At 58.5% G+C, this 27,899-nt stretch overlaps 1 protein-coding gene across 5 annotated transcripts; it reads right to left on the reverse strand.

Annotated features, from left to right (window-relative positions):
- Window positions 1-201: 201 nt before the first annotated feature.
- On the reverse strand, window positions 202-26,042 carry CELSR3 (cadherin EGF LAG seven-pass G-type receptor 3). Of its 5 annotated transcripts, XM_029916136.1 has the most exons (37): window positions 22,295-26,042; window positions 20,142-20,792; window positions 19,517-19,742; window positions 19,107-19,222; window positions 18,668-18,756; window positions 18,402-18,559; window positions 17,702-17,865; window positions 17,319-17,444; window positions 17,059-17,228; window positions 16,479-16,664; window positions 15,809-15,925; window positions 15,252-15,423; window positions 14,970-15,111; window positions 14,743-14,863; window positions 14,243-14,426; window positions 13,818-13,919; window positions 13,585-13,599; window positions 12,334-12,428; window positions 11,899-12,108; window positions 11,478-11,673; window positions 11,053-11,208; window positions 10,480-10,654; window positions 9,722-9,889; window positions 9,371-9,497; window positions 9,076-9,282; window positions 8,696-8,870; window positions 8,367-8,479; window positions 7,825-7,904; window positions 7,232-7,358; window positions 6,678-6,794; window positions 6,423-6,571; window positions 6,033-6,148; window positions 5,322-5,480; window positions 4,567-4,767; window positions 3,963-4,181; window positions 3,293-3,417; window positions 202-1,929 (listed from the first exon to the last, which is right to left on the reverse strand). In XM_029916136.1, the coding sequence occupies exons 1-37, from the start codon at window positions 26,040-26,042 to the stop codon at window positions 1,849-1,851; spliced, it is 9,483 nt and encodes a 3,160-aa protein (XP_029771996.1). In that variant the 3' UTR covers window positions 202-1,848. The 5 variants fall into 5 exon arrangements, with proteins under 5 accessions (XP_029771996.1, XP_029771993.1, XP_029771992.1 ...); XM_029916133.1 differs by having other exon boundaries at window positions 3,293-4,181; window positions 7,232-7,355; XM_029916132.1 differs by having other exon boundaries at window positions 3,293-4,181.
- Window positions 26,043-27,899: the final 1,857 nt, after the last annotated feature.

The following is a 27,899-nucleotide window of genomic DNA, read 5'->3' on the forward strand; positions in this document are numbered from 1 at the left end:
CAATCACAAGGCGCCAGGCCAGAATTAAGAGTGAAAGAGATGGGAACCTGGTCCAAATGTCAGATGAAATGGGCTAAAAATAGCTGAATATTGAGGGGGGTTGCAGAGCTCAGATTTCTCCCAAAGGTCAGCCTGGCCTGAATCATTCATAGCTACCTTCCTACCCTACACCCCCACCCCCAAACAGAAAGAGGCAACAACCATTTTCTATAGAAGTTTATTCCCAAAACAGAGCGCGGCTTCACGGAACAATGTACACAGACAGGGAAAAGGGCCACTGGGCTGGAGCAAGGGACCCTCAGAAAGGGACATCTATAGAACCTAGGATATAGCAAGGACAGCCCCCTCTCCCCACAGCGGGCCCTTCAACCCTTCAAGGGCTGGGGTCATTCTGGGTAAGGAGAGCTGGGGTCCTGGCTGGCGGGATTTGGCACCAGTCAGTGAAGAACTTTCAATCTCCTTGGAAACTGCCTCCCAGGAGTATGTGTGGGGAAGGGGTGTGTGTGTGTGTCTGCACAGAACCCCCTACAACCCTGCACAACCCATTGTTCATAGCAGTAAAAGGATGCCCGCTCTGGAGGATTTCTTGGCCTGCTGTTCAACAGGGGCTCAGGGCTGGCCTTTGGCCTGGGAGAGCTCAGGGCTAGAAACTCCTCAAGATGGCCAGGTCCAGGATCCTCAAGCCCCTCTCCCATCTTCTCTACCTTTCACTTGTAAACAAAGTGGGAAAAACACATTCTCAACTGTAAGCAAAGTATAAAAGTTCAAAGTTTTAAGTTGTAAACAAACTTGGAAAATGTTTTAAATCTTGACCTGTAAACAAAGTAACAAAATCTAAAAGTCCCCAGTTCTGGAGAGCAGAGAAAGTAATAAAAGAGAGTTTTGTGAACAGAGTCCTAACAGTCAGGTTTGCCTATAGAAAAGAATAAAGTAGGATGGAACTAGTTACTGCAGCCCAGGTGCCAAGGGCCAGGGAGGGTCCTGTAAACATGGGAGGCAGTGGCACCTACATTCTGTGTCTTCAATTCCCTTGTTTCTGCTCCCCTTGCTCCCACTCCTGCAAGAATTTCTAGCACAGGGCAGTGTCAGGGAATCAAGCGGCACCACGGATAACTTTTGCTCAGAGCAGGGGTAGGGGCTGCCAAATAACCCCCTAGTCCACCCTCTGCAGGAATGTATGAATAGAGGCCTGAGCCCCTCCCCATGGGAGAAAGGGAAGCCTTGCTCTGTAAACATGACATCTGCTGCTCCACCAGCGCCCCACAGCATCAGTCCTAGGTCATAAGGCAGTAAGTGGCAGGGACTCCACATAATAAACACACACATCCACGGGGAGGGGAGGCATGAGCAAGCCCCGCGAGGAGGTCAGAGGACCCCTGTTTCCAAGACCAACCCCTTGTCCCTGAAGTTTGGCCCTTGGGGCAACCAAGAAAAAGCAAAGATCAGCTCTGTACTTTGGGCCCTAACAATATTCAGATCAATGGGTGGGAGGCGACTTGCTCCTCCTATCTGAATCTGCCCCAGTGAGATGAGAGGAAAGAGCATATAGTTTGCCAGGGACCCAAATGGGGCCAAACTCTACCCTCTGTCCCCTTCCCCTCCCAGCCCAGCCTCAGAACCCCAGGTGACAGAAAAGCTGAAAAATAACATAAGCATATCTCTCTGGTTACAAAGGTACAAAACGTATAAAAGTCCTCCTTTCAGTTCCTTCCCCCCCGCAGCTGTTACATGCATGCTCACACGCTCACAGAGAGGGCAAGGAGCCTCAGCACTGCAGCGACAGGGAGGGCTGGGGGGCGGGCAGGAGGCTGCCTGGGGATCAGCCCCTGACTCCTGGAGTCTCTTCTGTTAGCTCAAATCTTCCATTGCCCTCAGCCATTCCTTGTCCGTGAGTCTGCCCCTCAGGAGTGCCCCTCGCTTCTGGGAACTCTGCAGAGTTGAATGCAGGAGTCAGAGGTGGTTGCTGAGAGAATTCAGGGGGCTCAGAGCTTCCCCCACAGCCTGGGCCCCCCCCATCTTTCCCCAACCCCATCACCTTTGCCTCGCAGTCCCCAGCCCCCTTACACCCGTTTCAGGGTTCTCAGAACTCTTTACCCCTTCTGTACCCTAAGACTCATCAGCAAGGCCCCTCGGACACCTGTCTTCTCTCTAGGCACTCAGCAAGCACCTACTATGTACAAATACTACATTAAATACTTGACAGATTTTTGTCTCAAAAAATCTCCAACATCTCAAACAGTTTGCTACTGCAGACAAATTTTACAGATAAGGAAACAGGGACTCAGAGGGGTAAAGTGTGACTCCTGAGCCCAAACCCCTGCTCAGCCCCCCTGGCTCACCCCCACCCCCCACCAGCAAAGTTAGGCTGCAGTGGGCCCAGGCCATACTCATAGCTCTCCCTCAGCCCTCCCCGGCACCCTTTCAGAGTCGCTGGCACCAGGCCCCAAGTCCCCTGCTCCTCCTTCCTTTCTCTTCCTCTGACTCTCCTTGGATTCTATTGGCCTTCTGCCCACGCCTGGGGTCCTCTTCTCCCCAAAGCCTCCTTTCGTCCCGCGGCCCTCCACAGAGCCTGACCCAGCTGTTCCTCCTTCTCAAAACTCAGCTCTCCTCTTGGCTTCCAAAGCCTCACAGTCCTTGTTTCCTCCCCTCCCCCTCTCTGGTTCCTGTGCATCCAGCTGCTTCCCTACCCCACAGATGCTCCAGGTCCCAGCTCAGTTCCTACGTGCTCCACCTCACAGTGCCCACAGGCACGAGGAACTTAACACTGACTAAGTCAATTACTCAATAAATGGATAAATGATTTACCTTCAGTTAGCACTTCAGCCTGGCATAGAAGATGCCCACATGCTAGCACTACTTCTTGCCCCTCCTCATCCCATACCATCTCCCAAACAAAGCCCCCCGGGCAATGCCTCTTCCTCTCCCCTTGCCCCTCCCACATACCAGGTTACCTGCTACTTCTGGGCCATGGCTCCTGCTCTCACCGCCCACCCCCTCCCCACACACACTTGGTCAAGCCCTTTGGAAGCCATCTATCTCACTTCTTTCGCCCAGGAGGTGTAGGAGAGGGTGGCTGGCACCAATCATACAGCCAGCAGGTTCCTGCTAATCACACCACCATTCCCTGCCAGATTTCTGCCCCTAGCCCAGGGCACCCTGGCTGTGCTAAGCCTGGGACAGCCCACTCTGTCTGCCAACCCACACCCCATTCTGTGGCAGAACACAGGCCAGGGTCCACGGGAGGTTGCTTTAAGCTGGTGAGGGTGCGGGCAGGTGGCTAGACCCTGCTTACTCTGAGTCTGGAGATAGCTCCGAGATGCTGTGGGACGTGGCAGAGCGTGGTGTGGAGGGCCCAAGCGCAGAGGCTGTGGCAGAAGGCGTGGCAGTGGTGTGAGGGCCCGAGGGCGTGCTTGAGGACTGCACAGAGGAGGAGAGAGCCGAGGAGTTGAAGGAGGCAAGGATAGAGGAGAGAATGTCCAGCTGCTCTGTGGAGGGGCCATGGCTAGGGCCACTGGCTGGGTCCTCCCTAACTCTGAGCAGCTGTGGGGGTGGCCCGAGGCCTTCTCGTGAGGGGTGCCGGCTAGGCACACGGTCCAGCTGCTCCCCTGAGTTCGATCTCCTGGACAGAGAATCCAGGGGCCGGGATGGCAAGAGGGGGTCCCTTGAGAGTTGCCGCTGGGGAGACAGGGGCAGAGGAGGGGGCTGTGGGTCAAGGTCCCGGGCACTGTGGGGTAGGGGCAGTGTGCTCAACCACTCGCAGGGTGCCCCTAGGTCCAGAGCATCCCGTGACCCGAAGCGGCCGGCCCTGGCACCAGGGTAGTCCCTGGGTGGCTGCCTCCGTGGTAGGGTACTGCCCCGGTCCCTGGGCTCCAGGCGGCCTGGAGTGGCATCCAGGCGTTCCTGGGAACCTGGCCGACTCAGGGGACGAAGAATAGGGGCGGGGGCCTCCTCCAGTCGCTCACGGCTGAGTTGCCGCCGCAGGAGCAGGTCCAGCTGTTCCCGAGAGGAGTAGCGGCTGGCTGGCTGCGAAAGGCTGCCTGTGGCCCCTCCAGCATAGATGCGACCATAGGAGGCAGCTGGCACAGCACGGTGGCCCAAGGTGGCTGCACGGCACCAGGACAGCTCAGGGGCACCTCGGGTCTGAGGCACCAGTGGGTACTGCAATCGGTTCTTCAGGATGCCTGTGTGAGGAAAAATGGGGGTAAGGTATGTATGTGGGGCGGGAGGTGGCAGATACTCCCTAGGTCTAGGGAAGCAGCTGCCCCTGGGATCCCTATGACACAGGGTTTGGAACAGAAACCCCTTGGGGAGGGGCAGAGGCAGCCCCTGGGGATCCCACAGCGGTAGCAGGACAGGGCTCAGAGTAGGGAGGCAATCATCCCCTGGGTCAGGATAGGGTCAGTCTCCATGGTGGGGGAGTAGGGGCAAACCTCCCCTTGAGATCAGAGGAGGGGCAACCCCCAAGTCCTGGCAATGAGATGAGGCTCAGAGGGGCAGGAATCCCCTGGGCTGGTGTAGAAGCAGTCCCTGGGTCTTGGAAGTATAGACCAAAGTCAGGGATCATACCTTTCCTCTGGCGCTGGGCCTGGCCCAGGGAGGCTTCATCTCCACTGGTCAGAGCCAGGTCCGGCTGGTTGTTGTTGGCTGCATCCTTGCTGGTGTCCAGCCCCAGGCGCCTTTCGGAGCCCCAGGTCTGCAGAGCACAGGGAGTGGCCTCGCATTCTCCCAGGGCTGGCCAGTAGGATAGGAGGTCATTGCCATCCACGTCTGTGGAGCAGGTTACAGAAGCCTCTGAGTTGACCCCATTGACTCATGACCCCTGTGATACAGACTCAGTGACCAACCCCCTAACCCTGACCCTAATGACTCCTGAAACTCTGGCTGTACTGATTGAGCAGAGGTAGGAATAGGAGAGTGTCTCTAGGAAATCAATGGACCCATGGAGAGGGTTACTGGTGAGCTTGCCACTCTGGAAGTGGACAGAGAGTAGGGGTGGGGGAACTTGATGGCTGAGGGGTCAAGAAGAATCCTGGAAGAACCAACCAGGCTGAACCCCAACCCTCACAGAAGAGAGCCTGGAGAAATGACATGTCACCCTGTAACATCCCTGACCTCGACCTTGTTGCCCAGGCTGTTCCTGGACCTCTAAACAGCAGAACCACTAGGAGGATGGCAAGAGGTGTGCAGGGGCCCGATGATGACCCTAGGTTCCCAATAGGCCAGTCCCAGGAATCTTCAGAGGATATCAGTGTCTCTGGATCATACCCAAGTGGAATATGGGGTGTCCCTTGGTTACTCATGGGGTCAGAGTACCCCCTAACCTTTGGGGTGAGTGAGGAGCCTCTCACTCTGGGCTGCCCGGCGGAGTGGGCGCTGGAAACGCCCCCGTGTCCGGCCATTGTCCTCACTTTCTGAGGATGGAATGGACAGACTTCTCTCCTCCTCCAAGGACAGGTCGCTGTCAGAATCGGAGTCTGCAGCTAGAGTTGGGAAGATCAGAAGGAGGAAGGCACATGAATCGCTCAGGGAGACAAGGAACTTGGGGGTCAGGAAAGAGCCTGGAGCTGAGGGTCTTTGGGTAGCTATAGCAGGGAGCTGGGGCCGGGGACCTAGGTAGACCTAGTCTGGAGTAGGGTCTGTACAGAAGGGCTAGGACTTGGCAGGAGAACCCTGGGGTTCTCTTGGGGCAGTGATGGGGTGGGGGGGAGATTGCCCACTGCAGCCAGCTGCTGCCCTCAAGAAAGAGAAATGTTAGGGGCACCTGGGTGGCTCCGTCAGTTAAACGTCTGACTTCGGCTCAGGTCATGATCTCAAGGTTCATGAATTCAGGCCCCATGTTGGGCTCTGTGCTGACAGCTCAGAGCCTAGAACCTGTTTTGGATCCTATGACTCCCTCTCTCTCTGCCCCTCCTTGGTTCACACTCTGTCTCTGTCTCTCTCTCTCTCAAAAATAAATAAACATTTGAGAAAGAAAAAAAAATGAGAAATGGTGGGGAGATCCTCTGTCTCCCCCGCCCAGTCCTGGCCCCTACCTCCACCAGCATCTCGATGGAACATGGCCACATCCAGGTCAGTGGGGCCAGCATGAGCCTGGAGGCTGTGGTCAGTGTGGTCAGCAGCTGAGCCATGTCGAACCAGGACATTGTCCCTGGAAATGCAGGAACCCCCCCACCCATCAAAGAGGGATGTGATGGGGTGTTTTGGAGGCTGGGGTGTCTGTGAGCACATAGCCAACTGCTATGGAATGGCTCTGAAGGCACCGCTGGGTGTGTGGCAAGAGGCATCTGGAGCAGAAAGAATAGCAGAGGCCCAGGTGCCAAGATGGGTAGAGCCACCATCCCAGGACCAGCAATGCCACCCTCTGGTCAGGTGGGACCGGTCTGAGCTATGTGTCCTCCTCCCAAGAAGGCTGCTCTGCTCACCTGAGGTAGCCACGGCCCCGTTGGCTGTCTTGGTCCTGGGTCCGGCCAGAGCGGGCACTGCTCACTGAAGAGACAGTGGAGGCACCCAGGGTGATGCGGATGAGGCCACTCTCTTCAAAGAGGGCCGTGTTGTTGTAAGCCCCATGCCCCTACAGGAGGGGGTACAGACAGGAGCATGAGCCAGCTCAGGAGAGGCCTCTAACCCTGGCCTCTTGGGGCCCCCAGCCTGACTCCCCAGCCCTGAGAGCCCCTCACCGTGCCAGGTGCTGGCCTTGCCTCCTCGGGCGCTGCCTTTCTAGCCAGACAGGCAGGTGTCCAGGCAGCCCGAGCATCTGCATTCAGGACACAGAAGAGCAGCAGCACCGCCAGGCCCTGCATCAGCAAGGGTCAGCGTGGGGTCAATGAGGGGTTACCGAAAGCCAGTGAGAGATCAGAAATGAGTCAGAGGTCAGAGAAGGGCCAGCGGGGCGTTGGTCAAGGCTCATATAAGTCACTGTGGGTCAGCAAGGGGGATCAGTCATTGCAAGTTAGTGTGAGGGAGTGAGGGGTTCCGGGGTGACCCCGTTAGGAAGTCAGAGAGTCTCGGAGGCATCAGAGTGGCCCAAGTAACTAAGTCAGTGGAGGCCTGTATGGACCAGCAAGTGGCCAGGAGCCACAGTGCTGGGGAAGTTAGTCCAGGACGAGCCCCCTGCCCGGCATTAGTCATCCAGAAGGAGTCAGCTCTAGACCTGGGCTCAATGGCCTGCCCAGGGTTCAGGCCACCCTGCTGAAGCCCCACCAGGCCAGAGGCGGGGAGGGGTGCCAGTTACCTGGAGGCCACAGAGTGCAGCATGGAGGTAGTGGAAGGCCAGGACACTGTGGTTGACTGCCAGGAGGCCGAAGAGCCAGGAGGCACTGACCAGGAGAAGCAGCAGAAAGCAGCTGCGAAGGCTCCTGCTGTGGAACAGGGAAGGACACAAGGGGACAAGCGTGCATCACGCAGGGCTCATGCAAGGGACACAACAGGGGACATGGAAGGACAAGAAATCACAAAGGAACATAGCAGTCTCTGGAGGACACTAGGGGAGAGAGGAGGTCACCAAAAGAACCAGGAAGATAGTCAGGGAGCCATGAGGGGACATAGGGAAAACATGTGGGAAGTGGGGGTGGGATACGAGGGAAATGTGGGAGGTAGGTAGGACATGGGGGCAGGGGGCACAGTGAGCCCCCCAGGCCAAGGGAGACTCTGGGGGGACAGCAGGGCAGAGCACCTGTAGGGCCAGAGTATGGTGAGGGCACCAGAGAGGGGCCACAGGCCTGGGCAGGTAGGACTTCATCCCCTACCCAGAATCTGGAGCCCAGCCTGCCCAGGAAGGGACTGCCATTCAAATAATCCCCCACTTCCCCCAGCCAGACAACTCACAGCACAGAGGTCTTCTTGGCTTCCCTCTGCCCAGTGGAGCAGGATGTGCGGGCAGCGAGGAGAAGCATGGTCCCATTCATCTGGACCCACGGCCATACATGTGAAGCAGGGGCAGGACAGAGCAGAGAGAGACAGAGACAGTGAGAGAGGGACAGGGACAGAGAGAGACCAAGACACAGAGAGGCAGAAGCAGTGAGAAATACACATGCACAGGGGTGCAAGCACACGCACACACACACACACACACACACACACACACACACACACACACGACAGGGAGATCAGAAACAGAGGGACTTAAGATTCAGAAAAAGTCTGAGATAGGGAACCAGAGAGGGACTGAGAAATGGAGATAGTGGTCCGCAGAGAGGGAGAGGCAGCTGAGCTTCTGGCTCCACACCTCCCATCTCTGTGCCAGTCGAGCAGAGAACAGAAATTGAGGCTGAGACCTGGAAACCCAGGGACTGCCCCCGGCATCCTTCCGCTGACACCACCACACCTGCCGCAGGGTGCATGAGTGGCACGAGGTACAGCACACTCACCACAATGACCAGGATGACAGGGCCTGCGAAGCTCCACATGAGGGGTTCATGGACCGAGATCCAGCAGAAGTCAGGGTTCCCATAGCCCTCGGGGTCCAGGCCGACAGCCAGGCCTGGAAGGGAGGAGAGGAAGGACCGAAAGGGTATGTTCTAGAGCAACTGACTTTCTCATGCCAGGGATGGGGGCCGCTGAGCACATGGTATGGTGGGGGGTGGGGATGGAGGCTGAGGTAACGATCAGGACTGGGGGCAGGGGCAGGACTTAGGCCCCGTGATAGGTAGAAGCCAGGGGTCGCAGGCCTGGATGGGCTGGGGAGCAGAGCCCTCACCCAGCAGCACGGCAGGGACGCCCCAGCCCAGGGCGTGGTAGAAGCGCATGGCGCCGCGGTCCACGTTGCGGGGCTCAACTTGCATGCGGTAGAGGTGCAGCCCCTGCACCAGGAGCCACGCAAAGGTGCTGAGGAAGAAGTAGTGCAGGAGGATGGCGACCGCGGTGCACACCAGCTGAAGGCAGGGTTGGGGGGTGTCAGCACCACTCCTGCCCCACCCCATTCTGACCCTTAAACCACAGCACCTTGCCCCAACATTGTGCCCCAAACCCAGGCCCCGACCTGAGCATCCCTGACCTCTGACCCTGAGCTTTGGCTCCAGGATTTCCTGGGCCAGGTAAGGTCATCAAGACACAGGTCCCCTGGCCCCGACCCTGCACCTGGTTGTGGGTCCTGTGGATCCCCAGCAGAAAGAGGAGCTCTGCCACCCCCAGGGCAGCTGCCACATTGGCATGGATTGCACGCATGTTGGACTTGAGGCTGCGCAGGCTCAGCAGGACGGTTGCGGTCAGAAGCAGCGCGGCCACAGACACTGCCATGACCACGTGCGTGAACACTGCCAGCAGCTCCAGGTCACCCTCCAGCCGCTGTGGGGACAAGGATGGTCGCTGGGGGTGTTGGCCACCCATGCCCTTTGGCCTGCCAACGTCCTCAGGACTCGGAACACAGTCCCACCTCACGGGGGGAAGCATCCATGAGGACCCCAAAGGTGCCTGTCCGGCTGCAGCGACATCGAGCGTGAGACCCGTTCCTGTGCACCAGCTCGCAGTCCCGTGCCGTCCACATGCCGTGCTGGTCCGCCCTGCAGCCACAGGGCAGTTAGACCTATCATCCCCTTGGGAAAGTGCCCCATGGCCAGGCAGGGGTTTGTGACAGACAGTGGGGAGGGGCGGGGAAGCCTGAAGCTGAGGAGCCAAATTACTCATGGGCCTGGGTGCCTAGGGACATTGGAAGAGACCCCAGGGATAGGCTGAGCCCCCCAGGGGCCAACAGGGGACCAAGGGTTTCTGGAGCAGAGGTCCTCACGGGCCAGGTGGGTCCCACTGCACGCAGATCGCCTTGCTCCGATTCGCTGTCTGTAGCAGGCGGAACTCCAGGCTGATCGGGGACTCCAGGACACCCCTTAGGAAGTTGCGTCCATGGAACACAGCCACGCTGACCACAGGGGAGTTCATAACAGGGTTCTGGGGAAGCCTGAGAAGACACCCCAGCTGGGCTCAGACTCTGCTGACCTCCCCAAGCTCTGACCGCCTACCTGTTGGTCTTCATGCCATTGGCATGGCTGACTGAGAGGACGCCCCAGAGTGGATGCTATTTTGGGGAACCCCCTTAGTCTCCCCTGGGCTGTTTCAAGGCCCTGAGTCCAATGGCATCAGGGTTCTGCAGAAATGGCAGGTTCTCTGTAGCCGAGGGACTTCAGACTCACTGCCCAAACTGGGGTCTAAGGCCTGAGCAGCTCCAGACTGTTTGCCTCAAACCACCCTCCCTGCCACCACCATCTGACTGCATCCATTGGTCAGCCTGTCTCTGCCTGCCTCTGTTAGCCAGTTTGCCTGTCTGTACCCGGCGCCTGTACCTCGCCCTCATGACACGGCCCCCACCTGTGGCTCTGGGCCTGTCTGCAGCCCCATAGAACATGATTCACGTGGAAGCTGCGCACGGGAGCTGTCTCAGGACGCCTGTGAACCTGTTCATTTGCCCACCAAAAACGGGGTGCTAGGCTGTGCAGAAGCTTGCAGGCAACTCAGGGGTGAGAGGCCTGGAAGTAATACCCCCCGTGGTACCTGGCGCCCCGGCGCTCGGCCTGGAACTGGGCAGGGAGCAGCCCCCCCAAGGTGCGGTAAACGAGGAGGATGACAATGGAGATCCCAGGCTCCGGCTCGGGCTCCGGGGCGGCCGGAGGGGGGCCCACACTTGAGGAGGTGGAGTTTTCCATGCTGCTGCTGCTTGTGGGCAGAACTGCCAGGGGAGGGGGAGGAACCACTGTCAGTGACCTCTGACCCCAAGCACCCACAAGCCCAGCTCTGAACCAACCCATCGCAGCATCAAGCATGGGAATCTCTTCCCTGAAGGTCCAGGCCTGGGAGATGGAGAAAGCAGGAGCCCATGAAGGGGGACATGGGCTCTCCAGGGCTGGATCCTAGATATCAAGGCCTGGGAGAGGTCATCGTGGTGAGGGAGAGAATCTGGCAAGGTGAGAGCAGTGCGGGGGGTTGATGTGGGAGGGTCTCACACAGGGGTCTGGCATGGCGCAGCTCTGGCAAGGGGAGAACTGGCAGGAGGGCAGCATGTTACCTAGCAAAAGAGGTGGAACAGGTAAACAGGACCTGGGCCAGGGGTCACCCAAGGGATCTCACCTTGAGGTGAGGATGGCCGTGGGGACTGGGGAGGCAGCAGCACGTGTGTGTGAGGATCCCAGGCATCCTGGCCCCGGAAAAGGTTGCTGTGGTAACGAGGGTAGCGACGGGTTCCCCGGATGGGACTGGGGTGCTCCATGCGGTCGATGCTAAGCACTGCCCAGGAGGAAGAGGGTGAGACCCAACAAGGATCTCCTCCCCATGCAGAAGGCCGCACACCCTCCCCTCCCCATCTTATACCCAAGTCCCGCAACCCCTCACTTCAATGCTACCAGCACAGAACCTGTCCCTGCAAAGTGCTGAGGGTGGTGGCACAGCCTCCTGCAACTAATGTTGACATCAATAGCCCTCAGCCCCTCAGACCTCCAGGTCCTTGCCCCTTCACGGCCCCCTTCCCGCCTCCCCCCATGCCACTCATCACATACTGATGTTGGGCGTCACCAGCCCCACGGGATTCAGGTACGTGAGCTCCATATTCCTTGCGAGTGTTGCCGCATACTCCTCCAGATGCTGCACCAGCCCTGCACTACCTGGCGAGCCCCCGGGGGCCCGCTGCCCCAGCGCTGCCCACAAGTCCCCAGTCTCTGGGGCAAGCAGTGCAGAGCCTGCCCACAGCAGATTCTGGAATCAGGGAGATAAAAGTGGGCTCAGCCAGGTGCAGGCATGTGAGGGGAGACAGGGCAGGTCTGAGAGGTCTGGCTGGGTGCTCAGACAGGCCCCAGGAGGCAAGGGGGTGGGTTTGGAGATGACAAGGGAAGAGGGAGAGCCCAAGGCCTTCATTTCCCCAGGGTCAGGAGGGGCCTGAGCAGGGGTCCAGGAGAAGGGGAGCACAGGGCGCACAATGACCTCATTGAAGTGGGCATCCTGTGTAGCTGTCAGCCCAAAGCCTTGCTGGTGACTCTCAAAGGCCAGCAGGTGGGCCAGCAGTCGGGCAGTGACTCGAACATCTTGGCTAAAGTAGTGGTCGGTGTGGCCAGTCACTTCCCGCAGCCTTTGAGCCAGCTTCTTGGCCTCCACAGTATCCAGTGCTGTCTTGTTCAGCTCTAGGCCATCCAGCTGCCAGGACAAAGATGGGGATGGTCGCTCTGTGGTCCCTTAGGCCTTTCTCAAAAGCTTCACAGGAAAAAGGGTTTGGCTAGATTAAAGGGCAACCAGGAAAAGCCCAGGAGGTCAAGGGCTGGGGCATGATGTCTGGGGCCTAGCACAGGCCCCTGGGAAGCCGAGGTCAGGACCAGGGCCAGCACACGTCTTGAGTGCAGGCTCAGGTCTGGGCAGTCTCACCAGCAGGTTGAGTTCTCGAAAGGCAGGGGAGGTACAGTTGAAGAGGTCAGGCTCCAGCCAGCCCTGGTCCTCATCACACAGCCGCACAGCAGCACCTAGGGGCAGGTGAACCATGGTGAGGCCTGGGGGAGGGACACCTTCACTGATCTGATGAGCAAAGCACCCTAACCCAGGGGGAGCTCTGATGCAGAGACCCGAATAGTAGGCATCTGTGGCTGGACCAGCTCCTAGCCGAGGCAGGTCCCAGCTGCCTATTAGTCTCAAGGGAACTGTTGGCCATTCAGAACCACTGGTTACATAAAGCAGAGCACAAGGGTGCTTGCTCTGTCTTCTCTTTCTCTCTCTCTTTCTCTCTCTCTCTCTCTCACACACACACACATACACACACACACACACACACGGCAGATTCACAGACACGTAGCCCAGGGCAAGCAAACACACATATCAGTTCCCACATTTGCACATACATGGATGTGTGGACCAGGACAAACACACAGACACACATGTTATCTCATGTACGCACACACAGACCAGGGTTTCCAGGAGTATTGTGTGACCAAAGTGAGGGTGGGGTGCAAGTTCTCACGCCAGCTTGGACTGACCCAGTGTTGCTGCCCTCTTGCCCTTCTGTGAGTTGGGGATGGGGGCTGAATGAGAATGGACCTGGGTCTTAAGAGAGCTTGTAGCCACCAGAAAGAGGGACCCTATCTTAAACATAGAACCCCCCAAGACAGACACACAGACCCGCCGTGCACAGGCACAGAAACACACACATGAGCATGCATACACAGATGATCTCTGTCCAGCCACTGTGGAGACCTCAAGCAGCGGGGAGGGTTCTGCAGGGATCTCAGGCAGTGGGGAGAGCCCTCAGGCAGCAGGAAGGAGTCTATAGGGTCCTCAAACAGAGAGGAGGGGTCTTTTATGACTTTAGACATAGGAAAAGGGCTGAAGGGACCTTAGGAACTGAGGACAGAGTCTGCATGGATCTTAGGATGTGGGGAGGGGTCTGCAGGGTCCTCAGGCAGTGGAGATGGGCCTCTGAGGACCTCAGGCGTCAGAAAAGAGCCCCCAGCATCCTCAGACAGTGGGAAGGGGCCTCCAGGAACATCAAGCAGCTGAGTGTAGCTTTTAGAGACCTCAGGCAGCAGGGATGGGTCCGCAGGGATTTCAGGCAGCGGGAGGGGTCTGCAAAAGCTCTGGCAGTGGGGTGGGGGGCGCAGCACACCTGAGCAAACACATACCCCTTACCTGCACCCCGCAATCCTGCCCAGAAGCCAAGAGAAACAGATGGAGGCTCAATGAGGGGGTGGGGAGGGACCCAGACCCCCTAGGAGGTACTGAGGGGCCCACATGGACCCCTACCCCACTCCCACTTCTTTGTAGGAGCAAGGCCACCCAACTCAGGAAAAGAAGTGGCTTCAGAACTCAGAAGACAGGCCTACTCCCACCCTCAATGATGCCCCTGCCCCCCAGGTACTCACCTAGGGCCCCCCGAGGACAGGGCACTGAGGCCATCATGCCAAACTTGGTCTGAGGCCACCACACGCCAGATCTCAGGGACTTGGGGCAGGCATCATAGAGCACTAAGGAGAGAGGAAACACTGAATCAGGCAGCCAGAGGCTGGGACAAATGACAGCCACACACCTACTGCTCCTTTACTACCCTCATCAGACCCGCCATCCCTCCCCCCCACCCTGCCACTGGACTTACAGGAGCTGGCCTGTCAGATTCTGTGACAAGTCATCAATGTATCTGGGGCAAATATGGGGGCTGCCTAAGTGTCAGTGGTCTCCTTCAGGAAACACTTCCCAGAGCCCTACCCGAGGAGCCAAACATGCCAGGAAACTTGGTGGCAGGGTGCAAAAGCCAGCCCTCTATATGTGGAGCTGTGTAGAGCCTGCTCACCTCGGCAGCCACTGGCTGTCACCTCTGCAAAAGGACTGTCACAGCTGTTGCACTGGCGGCCAAGGGCTCCTGGGCGGCAGGGGCACTGCCCGCTGTGGGGTGCACATGAACGCGAGGTGGAGCCCACAGGGTAGCAGTCACATGGGAGGCATGAGTCGCTGCCCCGTGGTCGGTAGTGGAACTCCTATTCGGGAATGGATCGGGGGTCTGAGGTGAGAGATCAGGCCTTAAGGTAGGGGTCTCAGGTCAGGGCTTGAGGAGTGAGTGGAATCAAGGGCAAAGGGTCAAGAGAACAGTGCTCACAGTATTCATTTGATTAGGCTTCAAATGAAATGTATGGGAGGAATCAGATATCAAGAACTAGAGATAGCAGTTAGATGACAGGACATGGGTAAGAGGCTAGGGCCTGAATCAGGTGGTAGAGATCAGCAAGCTTGATAAGAATCACAAATCATGCCTAGAGAAAAGTTAAAAGGTCAGGGGTCAGAGGCCAGGCATACCTTGCAGTGACACTGCCCGTTTGTCTTGTTACAGTTGGGGTCAAAGCCCTTGTGAACGTCACAGTTACAAGGGCCACAGGTTGGGCTCCCCCACCAGCCCCGTGGGCACTGCTGGTCCATCCTGGAGGTAGACAGCCAGGTGAGATGTGAGATGCCTCCATGATGTCTCAGTGACTATTCCCCCACTACCCCAGGTCTTTCCATCATTTCAGTCTCCAGCCCCTCACCTGTGCTCACAGTGGTGCCCAAAATAGCCACCTGCACAATCACAGGTATAGCCATGGGGAGCTCCTGGAAGATGGCGGCATGACCCCTGGTTCTGACAAGGATTCAAGAGGCAGGCGTCCACACACCCTGGGCCATAGTAACCTGCAGGTTGGGTCAGCAAGCTCAGGACACTGGCCACAGAGCATGGGAGGAAGCAGGCACCTGTCTTTCCAGTGATCCTAGTCTTTACCATGAGCCCCGGGTTCCTACCCAAATCACCCTGCCCTGCCCCTAAGTCACACCTGGCCAGCAGGTGCAAGAAAAGGTCTGCCAGAGGTCTCGGCAGTCAGCGTGGGATGGGCAGGGTCCCGATGCACAGGCGTTGGTCACTATACAACCAGGTTCCACATTCACTCGGTGGCTAGGGGGAAGCAGGGCTGGGGATCCCGAAGGCGTGGAGCCGAGCCATACCCCCTATGGACACAACCGGCAAGGTGTGAGCCCCATGTCAAAGCATCTCAGCCCCTACAGAGCAAGCCACCTGATCTGATGACCCCTGACATGCAGTCTCCCTCAGACCCTCCATATAGCCCAGACTCTGACCCCAATATCCCCAATTCAGCCCCCCCATGGGACCCCTAATCGTGCTGTCCCTGACACAGACCTCTTGTGACCCTTGGTAATGTAAGTTGGACCCTCACCTCCACCAGCACAGAAAGGCCTGTCTCTGATGGTTCTGGGTCACATCCCCTCCCCATGCCAACCCATAAGTGAATGCAGTTTTTCAAGTCCCAAGGTGCTCCTGACCTCTGACCACTCACCCTAATGGCCCATATCATGTTCCCATGCTGACCCCCACCTGGATACATCCAACCAGACCCTGAGGAACCTCCTCTTCACTGCTGGGGGGCAGGCCTCCCACATGGAGTCGCTTTACCTTCAGGCCTTGCAGTTCACTCCCCACTGCCATGGTGTCCTGGGGGAGGGGTACAGTCAGCACTGGAGGTGTGGGGGCACCTGATGGATCCCTGCCCTACCCTTGAGTCAGTTGGCCTTGTCCTAGCCCTGCATGACCATCCTCTGCCCCTCTGGACCAGGGGAATGGTCTGGGAATGACCTGCCTCCTGACTGTGGAAGACCTGCTAGAGCAGGTGGGGGATGGATAATAGCAAGGTTTCAGTCAAGAGGTGGGCCCAGACAGGCTTCTCTTTCCTGGACCCAGAATAGACCCTGAAATTTCACAGCTTTGAGTTAGGGAGATTAGGGCAGAGACCAGAGAGGTTCCCAAGAATTAGGAAATGTACTGGCTGCAGAGGTATCCCAAGACCAGGCCAGAAATCTGGATAGCCTCTCTGACCTGAGCAGGCCTGGCTGGATGGGTGGGCTCAGAGCAAGGGCATGAGGAAGGGACTGCAGGGAGAATGATGTACAGTGGAGGGAGTTGAGGGGAACTGGACTAGAGAGGGGTCAAATGAGGTGGGTCTGGTTGGAAGACTGAGAATGGACTACCCCAGAGTCAGAGATCAGACCTGGAAGAGGCTATAGTCCAGTGAGACCATGAGGACATGGTGGCCCCGGCGGCCACCCGGCTCTTCCTGCAATTCCAACCGCAGATCATGCCACCGGCCATCACTGACAGTCACCTGGTCCAGAAGGAGGTGGGCAGCACGGCCTGAGCCCCTGGTCACTGTCACTGACAGCAACCCCTGGTCCAGCTGCAGATAGAGAAACACAGCCCTGGGGTCAGGGCCCCAAGTCGGGCTGGGGCTGGGAGAGTCAGGAGGTAAGATCAGGGGGCTCAGATGTCAGAACTGCAGGGCTAAGGCTATATCTGGCACACAGGACATTGTGCCTATGGACATCATGCCACTGAAGTTAGGGGACTCAGAGGTCAAGATCAGGGGTTGTGGATTGGTGCAGCTAGCACAAAAAAGATATGCTGGGGCCCTGCACCTGCAGAGGATATTATGGTGGGGAAGAAGGTCAAGGGCCAGGTCCAGAGCAGGGTCAAGTATGGTCAGTACACCTGGCAGGACTATGTTGTATGGCCAGGCATAGAGGTGGCATTAGAGGTTGAGAATTGAGGGTGTAGGGAGAAGCCAGACACACCTGACAAAGAAGCGTGCTGTGTGGCCCAGCCTGCATTTGCATCAGGACCCCCTGCGTTGCCCGTGTCCGAAACGCCAGCCCCAGGTACCACGGCACAGACACAGTCATATCATTTCCAAAGTCCCAGCTCAGTGTCCCATTGCCACGGAAATGATGGGGATGGGCCATGGCTGAGGGGACAAAAGGAACAGGATCACAGGCCCCACCTGAGGAATACACCTTACCCTGTAGGCCCCTCTTGCCCCATGCTGCCCACTCACTGAGCCTACAGTCTTTGCCACCGAAGCCCACAGGGCAGTCGCAGCTGAAGCCACCCCAGCGTTCTGAGCAGAAGCCGCTGTTCTTACAGGGACTTGAGTCGCAAAAGTGCAGCTTAGCCTGACAGCCTGGGAGAGGAAGGCACATGGAGGATGTCAGAACACGGGGGGGGCAGGGGGCACCAGTACTTGACAGGACACAGTGGTCCAGAGAGGCCAAAAGTGGCCACAATTTCAGCCCTGTATTCTCTCAAGGTGGAAGGAGGCAGGCCCTAAGGGTTAGGCTATGGCGCAATGCTTGCCAGCAAAGGAAACAAGGATGATGTCAGATTTGGAATCATTCCACATCGCCCTGCTCCCCCTCCCTAATATGGGGACATGCCTACCTGCTATGGTGCCATTGTTTGCAACGAAGGCTGCCATATCCATTCGGCGGCCATCAATGTACAGATCCCGCATGCAGCCAATGAACTCCTTGTGCGACACGGGGAAGTTCTCGGGGAGGTTGGGGACACCCCCCAGGAGCAGAGGGCCCGTCAGGTCCAGGGACCTGAGGATCAGGGGTCTGCATCATTGTTGGGACAGGGGCCAAGGTAGGGTTGCTCCTGAGGGCCACAGGAAGTGGGGGGGCAGGGGTAGGACTCAGAGGGTAAAGATGATTTAGGGGGGAGGGTAAGGCCAGGCCAAGGAAGAAGCTGGGGCCTAACTTTAGTTGTGGAGGTGCAAAGGAGAGCTCATGATGGGCAGATGGTCTGGGGAAAGATGAAGAAGGGGCTGAAGGCTAGGATGTGTGAGGCATTTGGGTGATTGGTGAAGAGTCTAGGGGTGCTAAGTGGGGATGTGGGGCATTAGGAAGGGGGGCAGCGGAGACTGAGAGACTGGGTGCTTGGGGACCATGTGTGGGAGTGGGGAGGCAGGGGTAGAATAAAGGGACAGGACTAGGGTGAGGTAGGGTGTCAGTGTCCTAACAGGGAGAGGATTTGTGGCTTGGGGAAGGACAGGCTAGCAGGCTGGAGGGGCGTGGGGTGAGGGTTGGAGTGGGCTTTGGCAGGCAGAAGGCATAGAGATCAGGGGCTGGGGTCTCACTTCTTGGAGCTTGTTTGCATGCCAGCAGCTGCACATGAGTAGTTGCCAATCTCAGCACCGAACTGCAGAGCCACAGCCACGTCGCAGTCATCCACGCTCAGCACAGCCACCTTATCCTTGGAGGGGCCCTGAGCACCTCCCAAGGCATCTGTGCGGGGCTAAAAACCCAGGCATACCCCTCAACAGGACCTCCAGGGTTGACCCCTAAGGGGCAGAACCTGGCATCCCAGCTCCCCTCATAGTGCCATGCCAAGGACGGTGCTCACCTTGTTGTAGTATCTCAGATGCACTGTGTGCCACTGCCCATCACTCAGGCCCCCTGGAACTGTGGGGCGGACCACTGTATTGGACTCACCTATGCAGGAGATACATGCGGAAGGTTGTCTGGAGCTGCCTAGTTACCTTTCCCTCCCTGTCCCCACTCAAGTAGGCACAACTACCCTCAGGATGGCCAGGGATACATCAGATCAGTCTCATCCATTGGTGACCACAGTGGCTGGACCACAGTGCCTTTGGAAGATAGATGGACTTTCCCCCAGGGAATGGCTAAGGGGGTAAGATCCTCACTGATGTCTGTTTGACATGGAGGTAGGGCTTTAGGCATGCAGTGACGCAAACCTGAGGGGACTCGAGGCTTATGCCCCCCAGCCATCTCACCTACACATGTACCCACTGGCCCACAGACACATCCACGGGAGCACCCACCCGTGGAATATGTAAGCCGCACTTGCCCAGCCACGAGCTCCAGGGCCAGGAAGTCGTGCTTCTCATTCAGGCGACCATTGTAGAAGAGCAATCCACTTGGCTGCACTGTTGCGAACCTGGGTGGGTTGGACAGGGTGCATCACCAGTGAGTGGGACACCTCCACACACCCACCATCCCTGCGACAAGAAGTTTCGCGGGGCGCCAGCCCAGGCTAGGGTGGGGCAGGAAAGAAGGAGAGAGGGTGCAGTGACCGCCAGGGATAGTGACTCTCCGAAACACCCAGACAGGACATCGGGGAGGGGCGGTGTCCTGAGGGACGTCAGACTGGGGTAGCCAGGAATCTGACTCAGGGTTACGGAAGGAATGGGGACGGCGTGGAGACGCGCAGAGATACCGGGCGGGCACCTACGAGAGGGACAGCGTGAGGTGGAAGCGCTGCCGCAGGCCGCGGAACATGACGAAGGAACTGGGAGGGAAGGAGCGTGCCGCCACCTCGCAGCGCGGGCCCTCGAAGGCGCCGCCCGCCGGGCACTGACAGCGGAAGCCGCGGTCGGGCCCGTCGGCACAGGTGCCCCCGTTGCGGCAGACGCCAGGGACGCAGCGTCCGGCCTCCGTATCCAGCTCGCAGTCTTCTCCTAGAAGTCAAACCACGCTCCGTGGAGGGAGGTCACCCACCACCACACCAGCCCGGGCTCCAGCGAGCCCCGCCCCTCCAAAGGCTCCCAGCCCTCTGAATGGACGAGCTTCCTGGAGCGGACACGCCCACTGTCAGTCTGCCCCCGCCCTCACGTTCCCTGCCGCTCCGGTCACGCCCGGTCCACGGCCACTCCCCCGCCGCAGACTCCGCCTATCTAAGGCTACTATTCCTTCAAGGTAAGTAGGTTCCCCAGGGCAGGGTTCTACGGCTTCGCGCCTCGCCTCCCTGGGCGACACCCGGCACCGGGAGACTCGAGACTGACTCCCCATCCTCACTAGCACTGTAGCCCCGCCCCCACGCTCTTCCGGTGGCACCTCCAGGCCCGCGGCCCGCCCACCTGTGAAGCGCGGGCGGCACACGCAGGTGTAGCCGCCCTCGCGCCGCGCGCAGGCGCCACCGTTCCGGCACGGGTTGGAGTAGCAGAGGTCGAGCTCCGTCTCGCAGAAGTCTCCCGTGAAGCCGGGCGGGCAGCGGCAGCGCAGGCCTGCGATGGGCTGGATGGGTCTGAAGAGCGTGGAGGCCGAGGCCAGGAAGGGTGCGGACGAGTCGAAGCGCAGCACTGACACGCACTTCATGTAGTTCTCACAGGGCTCGCGCAGGCACACGTTGTCGTCGAAGGGCAGCACGTCCAGGAGCGAGCGCGCGGCAAGGGCCGAGCGGTGCACGTACAACTGTTCTTGCAGTTCCTCCGAGCTGAACCAGGGACCCGCAGCACCCGCCCCGGCCCCGCGCGGCGCCAGCGCCGAGAAGCTCACATTGAGCACGGTGCCCCCCACGTCCGTATCATTCTGGATGTTGAAGATGAAGACATCCTCGGCGGGTGTGGCAAGCACCGCGGCCACGCCTTCCAGAAAGTGGCCCAGCAGCGGTGACAGGAAACGCTCCTGCCACATATTCTCGAGGCGCACCGTAAGGCTGTTGGCTAGCAACTCTTCCGTGATGATGACCACGCGTAGCACACACTGCGCCGTCACGCTATGCAGCCCATCTGCGGGTTGGGGTAGAGGCAGTGGTCAGTCTTGGGTCAGCGGTTGCCCCTCCCCGGGACTCAGAGGGCTGGGGCCAGTGAATGCCTAGACCCCCAGCAGACTGACCCTGCCAGACACAAAGGGGTTTGGGGCTTGTGACCACCATCTCCCTCAGCATCAAGGTACCAAGTTGCTGCTTCCTCTCCCCTCCCTCCAACACCAGGAGAGACCTGACTTTGCCCTTGGGTCAGTAAGTCATTCTTCAAACAGCACACAAAAAAGTCCCTAAATAGTCAGTAACCCACCTTCCCCCAGGTTGTCATGGTCAGCAGGCCACACTCACTCATAACATAAAGAAGAGCCAGGGCCACTGACCACCGACCCCTACCCCCAGCATTGCGTAACCAGCACAGCATCCCCTCAAAACACAAACAGGGTTCTAGATTAATGATTAACTGATCCCCTATCTCTGGTCAGCAAACTGCTTTACCACAGCACTAGAAGGCTCCCTGGCCCTGTGACCACTCAACCCCAACCCCCAGAATCCTGGCTCAGCAAACTCCCTTTCTCTCGGAGGTCTTGAACTCTGACCACCGCCCACTTGCCCCCCCCCACCCCCACCACAGGACTCTTGGATCAGAAAACTGCCCATCATCCCAGACCTGGGTTCTGTTCACTTCCCAAAATGAGAATGAAGTGCTTCTATACCTTGTCCCCAGACCCTAGTACACATTGGATGGTCAATAAGGATTTGTTGTTGAGTGAACTGAGGGTTAAAATAAAGGCTGTGCCTTCTTTGGCAGTGCCAAGAGTCCATGCTCCAGAACTGGGGAGTGAACACCAGTTGAAGCCTCTCTCCCAACCGCTGCAGCAGTAGGCACGATTGCAAGAGCCTTCCCACCTGCACCCTCCTCTAAGGGAGTGTTTGTGAAAGTCTGGGCCTGTGGAGGTAGAAAAGAGGCAGATGGGCCTCTGGACATTTCCCCAAAGAGCAGGGCCTCAGTCAGCCCTGTGAATAGCTGCCAGGCCAGGGTGGGCCCACTCTGTCTGAAGCTGCCAGAGTAAGATGCTGTTCATGACCATTAAACTACTGGCCTACCTCCCCTGTACAGATGGGGTGAAGGTCAGACTGGACCCAAAGTAATGCTTCATCTGAACAGTGGTGTGGTGTGGTCTGACTGGTCCTCGCTGGCTTTTCCTGTGGCCTCCAGAGTATTAACCCAGGACCTGCAGGCTTTTAGGGGTGGGGCGCTATCCCTACTGTAATAGTTCAGTCTTTTGGGGTTTGCTAGATGCCCTAGTATCTTTGGGATTCTGGGGAGACTGCCCAAGACTCTAAGCAGAGACCATGTGAACCTAACCTGTGAGGTCTATGGCAGATCCTGTGGGGTGTGGGAACCCAGCACTTAAGGGATTCTTGGAAGGCTTGGAAATCCTTCTTTGGTTTGAGGTGCCCTGTGGAGCCCCTGAGGCCCTGACAGGTTGAGGTCACTGGGTCACTTGCATGCCCCCTATCCCTCACCTGTGACAGTCACCAACATGGAGGCCACCAGTGGGCGGTTGTTGTCTAGCTTGCGGCTGAGTCGAAGCTCCCCACTGGTCTGGTTGACCACCAGCAGCTGCAGCTCATTGCCCCGCTCAAAAGAGTAGAAGAGGTGGTCAGAGACATCAGGGTCATAAGCTGGGATGCGTCCGATAATGCCTGAGGGAAAGGTGTCTGAGCGGTTGGATACATAGTTGTTGAAGAGGATCTGGAAGTTGTTGAGCACAGGGCTGTTGTCATTCTGGTCAACCAGGCGGACGTGCACAGTGGCTCGACTGACCAGAGGGGCAGATGTGGCCTGCACCACAATCACATATTCCTGGCGAGCCTCATAGTCCAGGTCAATGAGTGCCGTCAACTCTCCAGAGAAGATGTCCATTTGGAACAGCTCAGGGATGTTCCCCTCCACAATCTGGTACATTATATGGGCATTAGGGCCTTCATCAGGGTCTACGGCAGTGATCTGAGCCACCACTGAGCCCACAATGCTGTTCTCCTTCACTCGCACCTCAAACTCCTCAGCTGGGAACACAGGTGCATTGTCATTTACATCCTGCACTGTCACCTGGATGCTGACTGGAGTCCGCAGTGGGGGCACACCTCGGTCCACTGCGTAGGCGGTAAGTTCATACACTGGTACTGCCTCCCGATCCAGCCGCCTCACTGTGCGAACAATGCCAGAGGTGGGCTCAATGGTAAAATCTCCATCCCCATCTTCCCCATTCTGGAAAGTATACTGGACCCTACCATTGGCATGAGCATCCCGGTCAGTGGCTGAGATCTGCAGAACACTGGTGAAAGGTGGGGCATCCTCAGATACCAACCCTGTGTAGTGGGAAGCCACAAACTGTGGAGCATTATCATTCACATCATTGACCATCACCTCCACATAAGTGGTGTCTGCCTTCTGTGGGATGCCATTGTCCCGAGCTGTAATAGCCAGTGTGTAGGTCACCTGGTCCTCATAGTCCAGTGGAGCCTGTAGTGTAATGGCCCCTGAGTCTGCATCAATGCGGAACTGGGGCAGGTTGTCCTCCAGGAGATAGGTGATACGAGCATTCTCACCCACATCATCATCAGAGGCACTGATAACCACCACGGTGCTACCCACTGGTCGATCCTCATTCACGCTCACTGAGTAGTGGGCACTTTGAAAGACAGGCCGGTGAGTGTTGGCATCTGTGATGTTGATGTGCACATAGCAGTGATCATGAAGGGCACGGTCAGAAGCAGTTAGCACCAGCTTGAAGTAGCGTTCCTGCTTGTAGTCCAGTGGCAGAGCCAGTGTCACCAGACCTACACCCCCCTGGGTGCTGATAGCAAAGCGATTTCGGGTGTTGCCGCCTGTAATCTGGTAGCTGATGGCACTGTTGGCATCACGATCTACAGCAGTCACACTGACCACAGTAGTGCCCACAGCTGCATCCTCATTCAGCCGTAGGTGGTACTCCTTCATTGTAAACTCAGGCCGATTGTCATTAACATCTAGCACAGTCACTGTGACACTGGCTGAGGCAGAGAGTGGAGGTGTGCCATGGTCTCGGGCCTCCACACCAAAGAAATAATGTTCCACAGACTCACGATCCAAGGGACCACTCACAGAGACCCAGCCAGTGGCACTGTTAATCACAAAGGGCATATCAGGTGCCACACCAGTTAGGGAGTACTCCAATCTGGCATTCTCCCCATGGTCTGCATCCACTGCCTGAATGTGGATAACCGAATGGCCCATGGGTGCATTTTCCAGTACAGAGACCTGGAAGGGTGTGCTGACAAAGATAGGAGTATGGTCATTGATGTCCACTACCTGGATGCTGGCCAGGCCTGTGTTGTTGGACAGTGGTGGCCGGCCTGCATCCTGCGCCCGGATGCGCAAGGCATACTCTCGCTCTGCCTCAAAGTCCAGAGGTGCCACCACCTGGATCTCGCCGGTGAGGCTGTCGATTGCAAAATGGCCACGACTGTTGCCGCTGATGATATTGTAGTGCACCAGTCCGTTGGCATCCTTGTCCTGGTCGGTGGCTGTGACGCGTAGTACCACCGTGTGGGGGCGCACATCCTCGCGCACTTGCGCCACGTAGCGCTTCTCGCTGAATTGGGGTGCGTTGTCGTTCTCGTCCAGCACGGTTATGTGCACACGCACAGTGGCAGAGCGCGGCCCAGGCTCTTGGCCCTGGTCACTGGCCTCCACCACCAGCTCGTAGCTTTCCATGTGTTCGCGGTCCACGCGACCGCTGGTGCTTATGAGGCCCGACCGCGGATCAATCTCGAAAGCGGCTGCCGCAGCGGCGCGCGCAGCTGGCGGCCCCACGAAGCGGTAACGCAGGTTGGCGTTGGGGGGCGCGTCGCCGTCTGTGGCACGCAACTGAAGAATGGGGTAGCCCTCCTCCACGTTCTCGCGAAGCGTCTCCCGGTATTGCGCCTGTTCAAACACCGGCGCGTGGTCGTTGCGATCGGTCACTGTAACGGCCACCATGGTAGTGGCCGAGAGGCGCGGCGAGCCGTGGTCCTGAGCCGTCACGCGCAGGTAGTGCCGTTCCATGCTCTCGCGGTCCAGAGCAGCCTCTGTGCGGATGAGGCCGCTTAGTGGGTCAATGCTGAACAGCTCCAGCGAGCGGCTGTTCATGAGCGCAGCCAGCGAGTAAACTAGGCGCCCGGCCTCACCTGCGTCCGGGTCTTGCGCCATTACGCGTAACACCGCGGTGCCAGCCGCCTCGTTCTCGGGCACTAGCGCCTGATAGTTGTACTGAGGAAACTGCGGGTGGCGGTTCGCGGCGCGACGGGGGCGGACCCTGCTCGCTGGGGGTATTCTCCAGATTCCTGATTGAGCTCGGACCCCCGGGGGGCGCGGCCCGGGGCGCTGCGGGAGGAAGCGGCGGCGGAAGAGACCACGCGAGCGCATGCGCTCGGGCGTCGGCTCGGGAGCTGTCCGAGACTCGCGCGGTGCTGAAACAGACACGGGAACTGTCCTCTCTATGCGAGGTGCTGAATCCAGTTCAGGGCCACATCCCACAGCCTCGGGGGGACAGTCCAGCTGGGGGGCTGTCCTCTCCCCTCGAGATGTTGCAGTTCTCTCGCTCTGACCCCTGCGCCTCTGTGCCCACGATTCCTTGCAGCAGCGCGTGGTTCCCACTTTTTTGGGGGTGCCTCTTCTAGCATTCCTCTGGGAGAACATTGGCTTGTACCCACGGGGCTGAACCAGAAGGTCCAATGGGAAGGGCGAGCTGTTCTCCAGGCTCGGGACCCCTGGGGACAGAGCCTCTGGAGACTGACTTTCTTTACGCAAGGGTCTTGTCTGCCCGCAAGAGGAGACCTCTGGGCGCCAGCATAACAGAGACCCTGGTCCCTGTCCTGTTCCTTGCCCGCGGCTGCCTAAAGCCTGGACCCCACATTTCTCCCCCAGCCCCGCGTCCGGCTGCTGAGGGTGCCCTCGACCACTCTGGACGCTTTGCCTTCCCCCTTGGAGCCCCACGAAGACGGGCTCCCTTATTCCCAGGCCAGGCTCTTCATCCCCCTGGACCACGGGCGTCTCGGGACAAAGAGCTAGGGATTCGCCGCCGGTCCGCGCCCCTGGCCCCGTAGCGGCAGCTACCCCTGGGTCCCAGCTTTGGCCCCCGTCGACCCCCAGCTCCTCTCGGCTGAGAGGGAACAAAGAGAGGAGGAGAAGGAGCAGGAGTAGTGGAGTCGTCGGCCCCCTGAGACCCCACCACGGCGGCCGCCTCGCCATCACCCCCCGCCTCCCCACACGGCCTCCACCGCCCCTCGCCCCGGTCTGGGCCTTGGGCCCGCCCCGCCGCTCCGGCCCCCTCCCGGGCCCCTGCCGCCGCCCCGGTCTCCCGCCTCTCGGCCTGTCGCTCCGCACCGCCTTCGCCCTCTGGGCACCATCTACTCCGCAGCCTGAGCCCCTTTGGCGTGCGGCCCCGGCTTTTGCCGCCCCCACCACAGCATCCCCGACGCGGCTGCAGCCTCCCGCCGCTCCAACATGGCTCCCAGTCTCAGCGATGGTTCGTTCCACCTCCGCCCCGAAGCCCCAAATCCGGTGGTACAGCCCGTCGCGCATGGCAACTCTGACTTATGAAGCTGTTGTCGCCATCTTTACTAAGGGCAAAGCAATAACTGCTGCCCACGGTGCTGAACACAGCTTGAAGGTTCGTCGCCCCTGGATCCACCCTCTTTGCTTTGGGACACCTCCCTCACCCGTCTTCCTCCTTCTAGGCGCGGTCCTATCTCCATCTGTCATCCTTTCTTGCGTTTACAGGTCTTTTGTTCCTCTTCTTGAGTACTAGTTCCGGACCCTGTCCCCGATTTTGGTATGAAAATTGGTGCCAATGTTGCACAGAGAGCGTTCTCATGACTAGGCAGGGGTACCATGTGGAATCCTAGGGGCGGAAGGCAGGTTGACTGGATGGGGACCTGGGACGCCAGACCTAAAGTTGATAGTTTGAACTGTTTGATCACTGATTTTTAACTCATGAAACATGTCGCGACCATCTGTTTGGAGCGTCTCTGCAGAGCAGGGACTGGAAGTGACCCGCCCAGCCGTGAATAGAGGCCAACTGTTCCCTGCCTTGCTGGAACCCAGCAGTCTCCTGCGGGGGGGGACACTCCACTGGAGGATACACCTTCCTCCAGGCCGCGGGTCTCGAAAGCTTTGGGATGCCACGTGGAGCCCGGCGTTGCCTTGTATGACTGCAGCCACGGCTTCCTAGGATCCCCGCCCCTCGCCCTCCACGACCGCGTCCCTTAACCCCTTGAAGGGACTAACGGAAGCTCAGTCCTCCTCCCATGGTTCAATACAGTTCTCCCAGAGCTGGGCAACTCCAGGCGCAAGTCGGTTCCGGCTGGCCAATGGGCAGACAGGGCGGAATAGACGTCACAGAATACGACACTGGGTTGGGAGAGAACTATTGGCACAATAGAAGGCTCCGCCCCCCGACGGCGGACTCATTGTTTTAGGGGAGGGTTCTGTGGCTTCCAGGATAGCCCGGAGCGATAATCCCGGAGGCGCTCTACCCGCGGGCCTGCTAAGGCAGCAGCGGCAACGTCCTGCAGCGTCATGGATAAAGGGCGCCGGCGTCCGCAGATTGAGGAGGGGTTTGCGGGATCTCAGAAGGTTCCAAGGGGTGAGGCTCCTGTTAGGAACTAACGCAAAACTCCCGGCTCAGGCCTGCCGCCCTCTCTAACGGTATGACATCACCGTCGACCAATCAGACGGCACATTCTTTGGCCCCCTTGACTTCTCTTCCGGGAGGGGTGTTTCCGTGGGTCCCACCTCCTGAGCACCCTACCTAGCTGTGGAAAGCTGGCAGGTGGGCTCCAGAATCTGAGGACCCCCTAAGGTCGGAGCTTCGCGCCGGATTTACGGTCTCGGTTCCTATGGGCGTGAGGATGGAGCACTGCTGAGCTGCTGAAGGCAGAACTGGGTTGGATGGGGACCCAGTCTCTGGAGGAACTGGAGTGGCGAGGTCGGGGATGTGGTTTTGGGCTGCGCGGTCGCCCTCCGGGTCCACAATCTAGCGAGTGCAGGGCATGAAACTTGGCACCAATGAGGCAAGAGGAACGATACGGGGAAGAGTACTGGGAT

Source organism: Suricata suricatta, chromosome 12 (assembly GCF_006229205.1).
Source record: "Suricata suricatta isolate VVHF042 chromosome 12, meerkat_22Aug2017_6uvM2_HiC, whole genome shotgun sequence".
Lineage (NCBI taxonomy): Eukaryota > Metazoa > Chordata > Mammalia > Carnivora > Herpestidae > Suricata > Suricata suricatta.

What these genes read in the sequence shown, in the direction of transcription:
- CELSR3 (XM_029916132.1), bottom strand. Translation starts at nt 26,042, where the DNA reads ATGGCGAGGCGGCCGCCGTGGTGGGGTCTCAGGGGGCCGACGACTCCA. An exon ending in AAACAATGGCACCATAGCAG is followed by an intron (nt 17,445 to 17,701) that starts GTAGGCATGTCC and finishes TTCCTCTCCCAG; the next exon opens with GCTGTCAGGCTAAGCTGCAC. An exon ending in GCCAAGAAGACCTCTGTGCT is followed by an intron (nt 7,359 to 7,824) that starts GTGAGTTGTCTG and finishes CCTGTTCCACAG; the next exon opens with CAGGAGCCTTCGCAGCTGCT.